The 13,020-nt window shown below is 35.8% G+C and overlaps 1 protein-coding gene across 8 annotated transcripts in view; it reads right to left on the bottom strand.

Annotated features, from left to right (window-relative positions):
* The window catches only part of EYA4 (EYA transcriptional coactivator and phosphatase 4), a 156,742-nt gene that overhangs the window by 44,570 nt on the left and 99,152 nt on the right, over nt 1–13,020 (bottom strand). For 5 of the 8 annotated variants that reach the window (XM_085301859.1, XM_085301857.1, XM_085301862.1 and 2 more), the window contains exons 4-5: nt 7,683–7,807; nt 872–964 (exon numbers count right to left, since the gene is read on the bottom strand). In XM_085301859.1, the coding sequence (XP_085157985.1) occupies nt 872–964; nt 7,683–7,807 (218 nt within the window). Of the gene's footprint in view, nt 1–871; nt 965–6,312; nt 6,397–7,682; nt 7,808–13,020 lie in introns of all 8 variants that reach the window. The other 3 variants (XM_085301860.1, XM_085301865.1, XM_085301864.1) reach the window with 2 other exon arrangements.

The raw sequence follows: 13,020 nt of genomic DNA, 5'->3' as shown, positions 1-13,020 counted from the left end.
AGGTACTTCTGTTGCTTCCTTTTTTTTTTTTTTTTTTTTTTTTTTTTTTTTTTTTTGGTGTAATCATAATGTGGAAAATGTTTTCATTTTTCTAATCAGATACGGTATATGATTCCTTTCATCTTTCAAAAGATCTTTTCTTCAAGAACTTGTACTTATTTGCTCTACTTTTCTGAATAGTCAACTTTGGACTATATTTGCAATTACTGGTATATGCAGACGATTCCAACATTTATCCTCCTTCCCCCCTCCCTGTTGGTATTAATATTACCAGGAAGCAGTTTAATCATTAGAAGGCAGGTTAGYTGTACTTTTCCACAGTTCATTACCTATAAATGCTTTAATATACTTAAAAGTTGTTGCCTCTCTTTGAATTTTAAAAACAACAGAGAACTTAAGGATTATTTAAAKCAATATATATACTTTATTTACATGGACAGAAAGTAGTTTAGGGAAATCTGATCAATGTTTAAACTAAGATACTGCTAATAGGAATAGAAAGACTATCACTAAAATATAACCCTTAAGATTTTACATTTTATAGATTAGAATGGCTGTTACAAATACCACCTAATTTTTTCTTATTGAGATTGAACAGGACTAGCAGCAAAAAAAAGCTACAGTACATGAATGATGTTATTATGATAAGATTTCTGCACACAAGAACAGTCTTAGTCACTAGTAAAGCTTTTTAAGATCATAGCTCATGAAAATTGTAAATTAAGATGTTTTCTAAGAAAGCTATTATTATTATTAGGTGTTAAAATGTTACTTTATTGTAGCTTCCATGCAGTGAAATATTCATTAGTGAAGGTTATTAAATGCTATATTAGTGTGCATCTAATAATATATGATCTTATCATGGCTTTACCTGACCCAGTAAAAGTGTCAAGCGATCCATCTCCAGTTGTTGTTGTTGTTTCACTGCTGTTCATGGGCTCTGTTTTGACTGCAAGAAGAGACACTACATAGAAGAATAAGTAGACATGAGATTTTACTTCTAAATTTACTCYGGAGTCCTCGTGCCAGTTTTAGCAGTATAGTCYGGCTAGAGTAAGCATGCAGGGTAACAGCTTAGATCTTCATTCTTCTGTGTTAYTGGCTTGGGCTGGAACAGCCATTCATCTATCTCTTTTTATCTGKGCACTCATTATCTGTTTGGCAACTGGAATATCTTCTGGGGAGATTTCAATTTAAATCTTATTCATTCTAACAATTCCCTATGATTAGCGGAGAGGAAGGAAACATTAGTTGTCAAGGAATGTAGCACATAACAAAAATAGTTTTGCCTGACCAGTGAAACAATAATATGGTTTCATTTCAGTACAGACCCAAAACACTTTCACAGCGCCAGCCTTCTCCCTTTTCCCTTCCCTCACTTTCTAGTGGTTTTTTGTGTGTATGTGTGTGTGCGCGCTCTAGGTCATTGCATTGGCAAGATATTTTGCATAAACTTAGAGAGAAGTAAAAAAAAAGAAGAAGAGTAAGAAAAAGAGACCCGGAATTACAGAAGGGTGTAAATGACAGCCATGACAAGTCAGCTTCTAATTAAATGTTGCCAAATTAAAACTAAATGTTAGCAAATGTACCCTTAAATGTTACCAAAAATTTGGTTCCACTATGAACTCAAAATATTTCTCATGAACCATCATGCACCCTTATCATCCAAGCTTTAATTGTAACCATCACAGGGGCAATCCAGATTTTATAGTTTGATATGTTACCTCAAGGGACAATTTAATGCGGACTTTTGCGCTGGAATTTGAGAACCACTCGCGTGGTAAGAAACAGAGGTACAGAATACACTATGGTTTTTATTAGAAGCTTGACTGGCATGTGTGGCAAACCCAGACATAGTATTGTAATTGTTTTGTGAAGGTCAGTTAAGCGTGTATGCACAGTTATCCCGTGCATCAGCGGCCTGCTTACAGATACCACTGCATGGGTCACTGTCTGGGAGTTTAGAGTGAAGTGGCAGGTAAAGGACCCATGTGCCGTATTACTGCAGACACACACTGGGTACTGAAATTCCAATGACACAGACTGGGATTTTAAGAGAAGCCTTTGCTGCAGTTGCCAAGCTGGCAGAGCCGCTTCAGGCAGATGCAACGTGTGCCAGGCAGAGGCATTAAAGTCTGTAGAGGAGATGATGGTAGACGGGCTAAATGCAGGATTTGATGTTCACATGTGGAACATGGCCAGAACAGTACCTACAGAACCATTCTGCTATTCCTCCTAGTGAGGAAGAAGGAAGCGATCAGGAATTACAAAACTCTAAATATAGTTGTTGGTCTCCCAGAACAAATGAGCCCAACTGAGTTGGGTGTCCTAAGACAGCACACTCAAAAGCCAGGCAAATTGCTGAACAGCTTTTACTTTTATAAGTCATGTTGGATGTTTACCACTGCACAAGTGACCTATCCTGAATTCAAAAAAATACCTGTTTAGATAAAGCATGGAACAGTTGAGAAATAAGAGTACATTTGTCTCTGTAATGTACAGAATGTCCTGTAATATTGCCAGTGTCATAGTGCTAATGAAACCAAACAGCCCGTTCTTATACAAGTTACAGTTATGCTGCAGCTGTATCTTTCCTTTTCCTATGAGAGATTAAAAAAATATTTGAATGTATGTGCCTTTTAAATGTAGACTTCTTTTCATTATMTTTTCTCTTTAAAATTGGCATACTCATCTCTCTGCAAAGCAGCAGGACATTAGTTCAAAGTGAAATCATCATGGAAGAATTTTAGCCACATTTTTTCAAGCTGCTGTGCCCTCCTTATCATTTTGCAGGCCTTTATTTACTGATTTCAAAAAAAAAAAAAAAAAAAAAAGTCAAAAATCATACAAACTGAGCTAAAATATACTTTCAGAAAAAGGCTTAGTAGTCATTCAGTACCTTAATAACAATTGCCTCCACTAAAACTCAGGCCATTCAGTCATTTGGAACATGTATTTTTGCTTGAAGCACGAAAAGTAACAAAATTAGTTTTATCATATGCATATGTCTGTTTATTTTTCACAAGGAGAATGATAAATAATACTATGCCAGACAAAAAGTTTCATCTTCCCCTCTGAAGATCTTTGATCATATTTTACTTCATAAGATATAMATTCTCTTTTCTCTGTAATTTTTTGGCATTTACTTATACGAAAAAAACCTACTTTTCAGGACCTTTAGCCACCTCTATTCAAGAAGGCATTGCATTACTGCCAGTGCTTAAGAGCGATGACCTATGTTCAGTATTGCATCTAGAAAGAAAGAATGTGTCTGCTTTCTTTAACTAAAGCTTCAGTGAGTGAAATGTGTTCTTTAGAGTTATCTCTATTTCTGGTTATTGCCAGTTCTAGTGGCACTTCAATCAACACAAATATTCACCATATTCTTCGCTCCCTGTCAAACAGAAAATGATCTAAAACAAAAGAACTCATTTGCGTACTTAACTTGAGGACACCATATTGGCACCATGCTTTATTCAAGAACCCATACAGAAAATGTTTTTGTATGTACTTGACTTTAAACAGTTCTACTTCATTACATTCACATTTTATCACAGTAAGGAATTAATCTGGACCTTTCATCACTGCAGCTACATATTTGGACCTTTTTTTTTTCATATTGCATGGAACTAAACCAAGAGCGGCAGGGGAAAGCACTAAACTAACTAAAAAAGAAAAATTCTAATGTCAGACCAAAAATCCAATAACATTTGAAGTTGAAATCAAAACATAAGCTGACACCAAGTAAAAATACACACTCATCCCTAGATTTCCTGACACATGAGTAATGATGTGTGGTTCTGATACTACTATGGCAATTTGTCCAGATATAGCATGAAGATAAAGAGTTTCAACCTTCATATTGAAGGAATCCTTTAAAGAATATAAATTTGATACCCTATTTTTTCAAGTGTGGATTAGAATTAATTTTTAAGTATTAAAAGAGTAAAAATAAGATGAAAGGCCTTCTTAGCTGGGAATACATTTGGGTGTTGACAACAGTGAAGACTTTACGTGCTAACAGAGTAGAGCCTCCACGATGGTCAGGGCTGGAGCATGTGATGTACAAGGAGAGGCTGAGGGAGCTGGCTTTTTTCAGCCCTAAGAAGAAAAAGCTGACAGAAGAACTAATTGTGGTCTTCAGCTACCTAGTAGGTAGACGCAGAGACGACCAAAGGCACTCTCTTCTCAGAGGTGCAAAGGGATGGACAGGWGGCAACAGACACAAGCTGCAGCAAGAAAATATCCAATTAGAGGTGAGGGGAAATTCTTCACTGTGAGAGTGGTCAGGCACTTGGAGACGTGCCCAGAGAGGCTGTCGGATCTCCATACTYGGAGATACTCAAAACTCGACTGGATACAGCCTTGAGCAATATGATCCAACTTCAAAATTGGCCCTGCTCTGAGAAAGGGTTGGAGCAGCTGACCTACATCAGTCTCTTCCAAACTTAATTATTTTATTGATTAACTCAAAGTACAGTTCCCAACAGGCAACAGTTTTTATAATGTAAGTTCTTTGCTTGATTAAACAACTAGCAGGCCAGTAAGACTCTTGCTCTGCCAAGCTTTTTTTTTTTYCCCCTAAGGAACCTCTCTATGCTAAGGACTGAAAATGAAAGTAAGAGTTTTAGGAGCAGCAGATGCTACTACTATGCCCAAGGTTGGACCAGCAAGTAGGACAGCAGGAGGTAATGTTAGCAATTAGAGCAAACAAGTCTGATTCTTTAAAAGTTCACGTAGAACAATAATCTAGGCAGCCTGCCATGGGAAAGACATTCTCCTTTCTTTTAGCAAGCTTAAGGATTTTCCTAAGGGACCAGGCCAGTATGAACAAAGTGAAGTGGCTAGCAGAGAGTTTATGAAGCCAACGAGCTATGCAAGCTGTACAGAGGACAGCAGCTGAATGCAAAACATCTCACGTGATGGCTAGCAGCTGCCTGGCCAGCTGAGGCTTGCCTTACAGCAGCACCAGGTCTGGAAGGGAAGAGACAGGGCCCGATTTGGGCAGAACATCTCAGATGAAGGACTGCAAAGGCAGGCACACGGTAGCAGCTGATCAGCAGCAGCCAGTAAAGTCCTATAGTATACATATCTCATGAAGGAACAGATGATGATATTTACTAAGCTCTACTTAGTTTAAGCACATAGTATCATATAATGATAGACATACTAGAAAGGGCAGGTACTGCACAGATTGCCCTCCTCAGGACAGACTCCACCAAATACATAGATCTAAAGATTCTACTACCAACAGAAAATCAGATTTAAGATTACACCAAAGCGGAAGTGCCCTCAGTAATGCAATGACTCCCCCATTGGATTTCTCTACTCCTGGTAATTAGTAGCTAAATTATTACCTTCAACATTTACCTGAACATGCTGACCATGTAACCGAAGTGACAGACTAAACTAGCTCAGTTTTTCCTTAAACTTAAATTCTCATAACTGAGCAGGAACATTCACAAGTAATCATTTATTCTAGTGCAAAATATACTTTTGTACTAAAGTCTGAACTTTTTTAAAAAAAATTCTCTCAGGGTACACAGCTTCCATATGGCAAGCTAATATTAACATTTTTTWAAAAAAGGAAGCTTTTAATGTCTTCCTAACTTTAGCACAAATCTGTGCAGCTTAAGCACCTATGCTTGTAGATAGTCACAACAATGTATGTTTACACTTATGATTATTCCTATAGGTACTACAACAGTACCTCTATTACATATGTAAYTATTACAAAGCATTATAATTCACAGCAATTAGTAATACATATAAGAGTAAACTCAAAAATAAAAACAACAGCTTGGAAAATTTGGCCAAATGTTTGTAAAGTGGCAAGTTACAGGTAGTAGCACACTAGATATAAGCTTTAATAATAAAAGTAGTAGTAGTAGTAATGTCAACCTTGATTTTTGCTCAGGTAATCAAATGTTGTATCTAAAATAACAGAAAAAATAAATGGGTATTCTGTGGAAAATCCATTAGTCTGACTTCCAGAGATGATGAGTACTAGCAGTTCCCAGCAAAGTTCATCAGCACTGAGTTCTCTCAGAGTATGTATACAGTTAACCTGAATTAGAGTCAGTTAAAAGTCTCATTGTTCATCAAATGGCTTTCAATGTATGGCAAGATAAATATTTATTACAACTCTCTTCCAGTTTTCTGGCTCTGGGAAGGGCCTCTAAGAAGGAGTTGGAAAAAAAGTGATGCAAAAAAACCCCAACATRTAAATGTTCAAACCACAGAACAAAAGCAGACCAAGAGAGATGTAACACAGCAGTCACAAAGACACACCACCACACACATGCACTGTACCAGAATCTCTCATACTTGTTGCAGAAGAGGGAGTACTGCAACTCAGCAACCAGTCTGCAGTATTTAAAACGGTCATGTTGTCTCCTGAGAACAGGAACAGTATAATGGTTCATTGTCCAAATGTCTGTTCAATGTACATGAATATTCTTCAAYGCAAGTAAGTGTTTTTATACTTTTTGAGCCAAGTCTTTTAATCTGCACTGTATTGTTTTTATGAGTATTATTTTAACTGGTTTATTTTTGCAAGTATAATATAGAGGCATATAGTTATTAGTGTTCTTTAAAGATATGCTTATAGTTTTTCCCTCTCTTTCTGCTAGAATAAGCATTTTATTTAAAAATATAAATTGGTTGAACCTTAATGGTTCAGCTTTTCTCTGCATGACTCTGTTCCCTCCATATACAGAGGCACTTTTTATTGACATTGTAAAGCATTTTATTCACTTACCCTTGTCTAAAAAAGAATCTTTCAATGTGGTCAGAGAGAAAAAACTACAAAGATTTTGGTGCTAACTATTAAAATAGAATACAGTGTAGAGAAATGTATAAACTCCAAAAAAGAGGGCTGAAAGTCTAGCTCAACTGGTATCAATGGTGTTACTCTCTTTGATACCAATGGGGCCAAGACTTCATCTCAGAATGTGATACCCTTCCTCCCACTGCTCCATTTCAGGTACAGCAAAACCTGTTATCTGCACAGAAAACACTGAAACATCCGTGTTTTAGCTCCATGGTAGTGCTGTCCCTATAGTAATAGATACAGCAATAATAATCAGTAAGCTTTAAGAAAACCTTAAAATCTTTGATTACCTACAAAGAAATGGAATTAGTGTGTTCACTGTGTGAGAAAATTACCTAAACCAACACTAGTGCCAACTTTGATGCACTTCTTTTGACATAGCTTTTAAATTAACCAAAATGAATGTAGTTTAATGTATAATAGTAAGTTATTACTCAGCAATGAAGCATGAAGCAGAAAAGGCAATCTATTTCAAGTTACCAACAAAAATAACCAAGCACATACTTCCTTCAAATTAATCATTCCAAAATTTTCTCAGTTTCACCTTTGAGTATTTCTGCCTCTCACTTCAACTGGTGCAAACTGGAGAAATGGTGTTGGAATTAGTATATTTACATTGGTATAAGATTTACATTAAGTGAGTAAACCTCAGGCTAAGTGCCTTTATTTTGTGTTATAGAATAGCAAACTGAAATAAGGAGTAAATTTAAATATTATATGACTGCRATTTTTTCATAATTCTTGCTGGGTTTATAAATGGGTTTATGCTCATCATTGAAATGTTAACTTAAAAAAGGCATATGACTAAATAGCCAAAACCTTCTATACATCAGTGACACCTTACACTTACCTCCAGTTCCATTTGTTGTAACTGATGTACTACTGAGATTGGATTTGTCCAGTTTGGAACTACCCGGCGCATCACTACTTCCAACAAGGTTATGAGGACTTGCTAGATCTTGCATTTCCATAGACCTGTTACAGAAGAAAACAATAGTATTTAAATGCATTTTGCTAACATCCATAATAATATGAATTTTCTAAAATAACTTTCTTGGACATAGAATTTGTAATATAGTTAGATCTGCAAATCAGTACAGAGTCCTCCAAAGTCTTCTTTGTTCTGTATCAAACTTAAGGAAGCAGTTATTAATATGATGTGAACAGCAACAACGCCAGTATTTTCTAGTTTTCCTCCAGGTATTATAAAGTAAATAAAGCAGGCTAAYAAAATTGCTCAAAGTGCCTGGAAAATACATGCATGAGGGAACGCATACACACACACACATACGCACATATATATGCGTGTATGATTTAGAAGTAAATGGATAAGCCAAGCAAAAAGTCACAGCACTATTTCTGACTCCTATTTCTGACTCCTATTATCTCTATTCCAACCACCAGTAGTCACTAAATTCACACTAAATCATAGTAAACAAGATTAGAGGTGAAAGAACAAAGCTATCATGTACATCTGGAAGCTTCTTCAATCTCAGTATTCTTACTAGCCTGTTTTTTTTTTTTTTTTTTCTTCCAAGTCATTTTTAGGCAACTTGCAAAATTTGCAAAAGGCAATGATGTGGATATAGATCACAGGGGATTTCAATGTCTCAATCATACTGAGGAACTGCAGACCTGCCTTCCTCAGATGCAGCAGACAGTGCACACAAGGAGCAATCCATGTTAGACTGGTGTCACAATCCGATTTGCAGTATGTGCTCCCCTTTTCCCTGCTTCATTTGTAAATTAATTACGTATTTTTTTCCCCAAAGAAACACCCAAAAGGCTATGCATAAGCAAATTTGCAAGCCCTTTTGCAATAGAGGAATTATTTACCATATGCATTCTACAAAGGCCAATACTGTCTTACACATTTGTAAAAGCTCAATAGTATTGCAGAAGATTGAAACGGCTAGGAAATAGATGAACAGTTGGGATAGTTCAGTAAGTGTAACTGTTCCTTTATACTCACATTCTGGACAGGAAGAGCAGTGGTCAARTGCTAAGGTAACACCTATCATCTTATATATTCATTGAAAGTTTCCCTTTGAACTGTCTTCTGTGGTCTGCACAGATTCCCAGGGSAAAAAAAATACATACATATATTTTCATCAGATATATGTCTGCTGTCTGAATCTGCTTTTCGCTCCAAGAAAAGTAAACGAAGAAAAGGAGAAAGTATTTCTGTGCTCCTAACTCATTTGATCTTTCTTTCTCTGGTTCCTTTAGTTTGCCTCTGATTACATTCATGTACTCCAAGACACAGACTGAGAGCTTTTGGGTCTTAAATTTCTTGGTTTAGGATATATTACATCACAACTGGGAAAATGTACCAAGGCCTTATCTAGAGCCATGGGAAGCCAATGAAGCCCATTTTTCCAGTAAGAGCTTGAATCAGGTCTGAAACCCAGCAGTATTTTATTGGCAGGGCAGTCTCCCCCAAAACAGTGCATGTGGATGAGCAGTGGAAAGCTTATATTGCAGAAGGTTGTACACCAGTAGGTAAGAATTTTACAGCTATATTCAAGGAAATGCAATGGCGAAAACTGAGATTTGAACTGCCTTAACATAGATTTCATCATCTAATTGTATATACGTTTCCACACATCTGTCAGCAGTGCATTAGATTTCTAGTGTACTGGAAATGTGATCAGTGTTGGATGAAATAAAATGAACTCAAGTGGTTTACTATTCCATCAGTTTTTGTTTAATAGTTTCTATACAACAAGGACAGCAGCTAAAAGTTAAAGAAAGTCTGTGAGTTTCCATCTTGTATGTATTTAAGGGAGCAAGAGAAAGCTACACAAAATAAACAATATATGCTTCACTGCATATACAGTTTAATGTTTCCCATGTGTTCACTTAGCAGTTTAAGTGTCATGACTTCCTGTTCAATTCTGATCAGAGATACCTAATGGACAGTTCTACCTCAGAAAGTTTATATGTGCTTTTTTCTTGTTTAACATGAAAACTACAGTAATTTCTTTCCAAATAGGTATATATCACAGCCACAAGATCTATGTGCATCAGCAGTATTTCGTAAGCAAAATCATTAACTTATCTAGCTACTGTATTTAAAGACTGTTTGTCTCATGCAAATTTCATACTCAAATAAATCAGATAGTTTTCTGCTAAGACATAAAGTCCATTTTGGGGGGGGGGCAAAGAATATACACAGATCTGACTTTGCAAAAGGAATTTATTTCCCCATACCAGTATGACACCCTTCGTGCAGAAAGGCATACCACTTTACATTTGTTTTCTATGCTCAGCATCCAGCAAAAGGCAGTCCAGTCTATAAACAGGGCTCTTGATTGTAATGCAAGTGAATTGCTTAATTAATACTATCTTAAAAATAGCACATTTATGAATACAAATTTTAGCAATTTTAGCTGGATGAGTAAAAGACCTCACACTTATGAATAGACTTTTGGATAAAAAGAATATCCAAAATGATAAGAAGTTTGACAAAACCACTTGTATACATTTGTACCTACCCTACATGATCTACCTTGTGTGAACAAGTAACAGGATTATTTTAATATATTCTTATCTGACATATTTATTCAAGTACACATTACCTTCTGTGTAACAGATTTCAATTCACCTTTCTAGATATTTTTAGCTTAAAGTTTCTCAGGAAGATGTAATGGACCTACCACAAATCTCATAGTATCAGTGAATAAAGGATTCAGGAAAAATGTTTAATAAAATGGATGAAATAATTCCAACATCTTGAATTCATTTTTTCAGACTAAATGTTTATCAGACTCCTGCTTTCACTGACTTAAACAGAAGCAGGTTTGGGTTCAGTAAGAGTTTTCCTGCAATTGGTGTCTTCATCATGAAAAAAAAAAAAAAAAAAAGTAGAGAGTGATCTCTGAAGGACCACTTAATACTTTTAAGTACATGTGGTTATTTATTAAAGACTGTTTTCTAGTACATGCAGTGCATTTCAATTTAGACAGACTAACGTCTATTGTTAAGGCTGCTTGAACAACTACATCATGCAACTTTATTTTCTAATTGTYGTTGCTTTGTCATGTATGTAAATGAGCTACAGTTTTCCCAGTCTTGCTCTGTCACAGACTAYTTTTTTGTATAGTTAAGCAAAGTGTTCAGTTGTACCAGAACATATTTTTTGAAGTAACTGATTGTTTCCTAAGAAATTCCTTTAAATTTCTCTTGAAGAGTGTTAGTATAAGTCTAAGGTTCTGAGCAAAACCCAGAAATCTAGCAAGATGGAATTATCTTTTACTCTTCTTTCGCTAAGCTTCAGGTTTTTGAAAATTGATATTTGCGTGTTCTTAGTGGATTATTTTAGAGGCTTACTGGAAAAGTCTCTAATAGATCCCATTTGCACAGATCATCCTCCCAGATCCCAGGGAGCTGCAGCTCTAACCTGAACATGGACAAGCTCAACAAATCACAGCAGGGCTGTGGGTGACTCCTGGGGCTTCTACATTAGGTCACATTTGGGTTAAACAAACAGCATCCAAATGGGTTAAACAATAGCATCCAAACAGATAATCTTCCCACTTGTCTTTACAATGGCAACTGGACAGAACTTGTGACGTACCCTGGACCACTGTAGCATGCAGCCCAGCACCATAATTTAAAAACTTTCACGTACAGCAAATCCAAAGTAAAAGTAAATTGAAAGAAGGACTAGTAAAAGGCTATTTAAAATTTAATTTTTCCATGAAGTTTCTAATTAGTCCAAAAAAATTCTTTATACGAAAATTACTATATAGTTTTCTTTAGCAGAATCTTCACTAAACTTTACTAAGGCAAATAAACATTATTTTTTTTCCTTATTTTTTCCTGTTTCTCCTTCCTATTATTACCCTTGTTCTTAGACATCCCAAACCTTTCAATAGAAACTTGTCCAATTAAGATGTCAGCTACCTTGGAGCTTCTAAAATTAAACAAACAAAGAATTCCCCTTTATTTCAACGTTGGTCTAAAAGTTAATTTTATGTTGGGTATCAGATCTCTTCAGACTCAGCTAAACTTGCWTCCTACTGCTATGGGCTCAGGTCTCTGACTGCTATAATAGTTCTGAAGAAAATCAGGGCTTCTTTTAATCATTTGACACAGAAAAATTGGTTAATGAAGATTTTTTAGCCATGTTCTGAATATGACCAGTAAGCCTATCACTCTTCAATAAGCAATCTGAACTAGTCCATACAAGACTTTCAATCTGACAAAAACTCAGGATGAATATACATGCGCATATGCAAATATCATTGTATATACAAATGTCATTAGTATAATAAAATCTATATAAAAATTGCAAGAAAGCTTAAACAACAGACATTATGATGTCTCTTGCTAATAATATATTTTTTCTGGCTTTTTGGAGAACTGTGTCTTACACATTGCATTCACAATTAGGCCAGGGATTTTTCATGCTTACATCTACATAAACTGTATATAATGCAATTAAAAGAAGTTACACTAATCCTTTAACTGAGCAGCAAGAAAGAAGGTGGAGAGACAGATTCTATATCAYGGACATATTTTAAGAGGAATGCATGCATATGTATAAATAAATGTATATTAACAAACACATACATACTCTTAATAGTTTTCTGGTGCTAAATATATACATATATATGTGTACACGTATATGAATGGTCAATAAAAAAAAAATCCAGCATCTTTTAATCAAGGACTTTCACAAATTAGTATAACATAACACATCCCTAAGAACAATCCACAAACATGTAACATTTTTCATTATTGTACTAATCCTAAAATACAGGTAATTATTTCTGCTTTTCCACATGCTTTTACTCCATGTATGGCAGCTTTTGACATTTTTTTGCCACTGTATAAGGTAATGAAAAACCAGCAAAACTGATGAGGTAAATTTTCTCCATTGACGTGATTCCCAGGCTCATCAACTCATTCTGCTTTGTATTTGTGCAGGCTTAATAGCTGGCCACAATACCAGCTCTTTTGCTTCACTAGGCACCATCTTGCAAAAGCATGCCCCAACATTATGCAAGTTCTGGGAGTCTGCCAGAGAGTAAAAAACARTAATACTGCTGGACACTAACAAGACCTCCTCTCCATTCTCCTTGAGGCCTCATTTCTTAACTTGTAAAGTGATCTGATATAGCACTAAGATGCAGTAAAAGATGTCATGTTATATGGATACAACCAGCAAATGCCCTTCAGAG

The sequence above is a fragment of the Rhea americana genome, unplaced genomic scaffold, assembly GCF_003343005.1.
Source record: "Rhea americana isolate MKP2758 unplaced genomic scaffold, rheAme1 scaffold_180, whole genome shotgun sequence".
NCBI lineage: Eukaryota > Metazoa > Chordata > Aves > Rheiformes > Rheidae > Rhea > Rhea americana.
The sequence above is the reverse complement of the archived record's forward strand: the minus strand, read 5'-3'. Positions and strand labels throughout refer to the sequence as shown.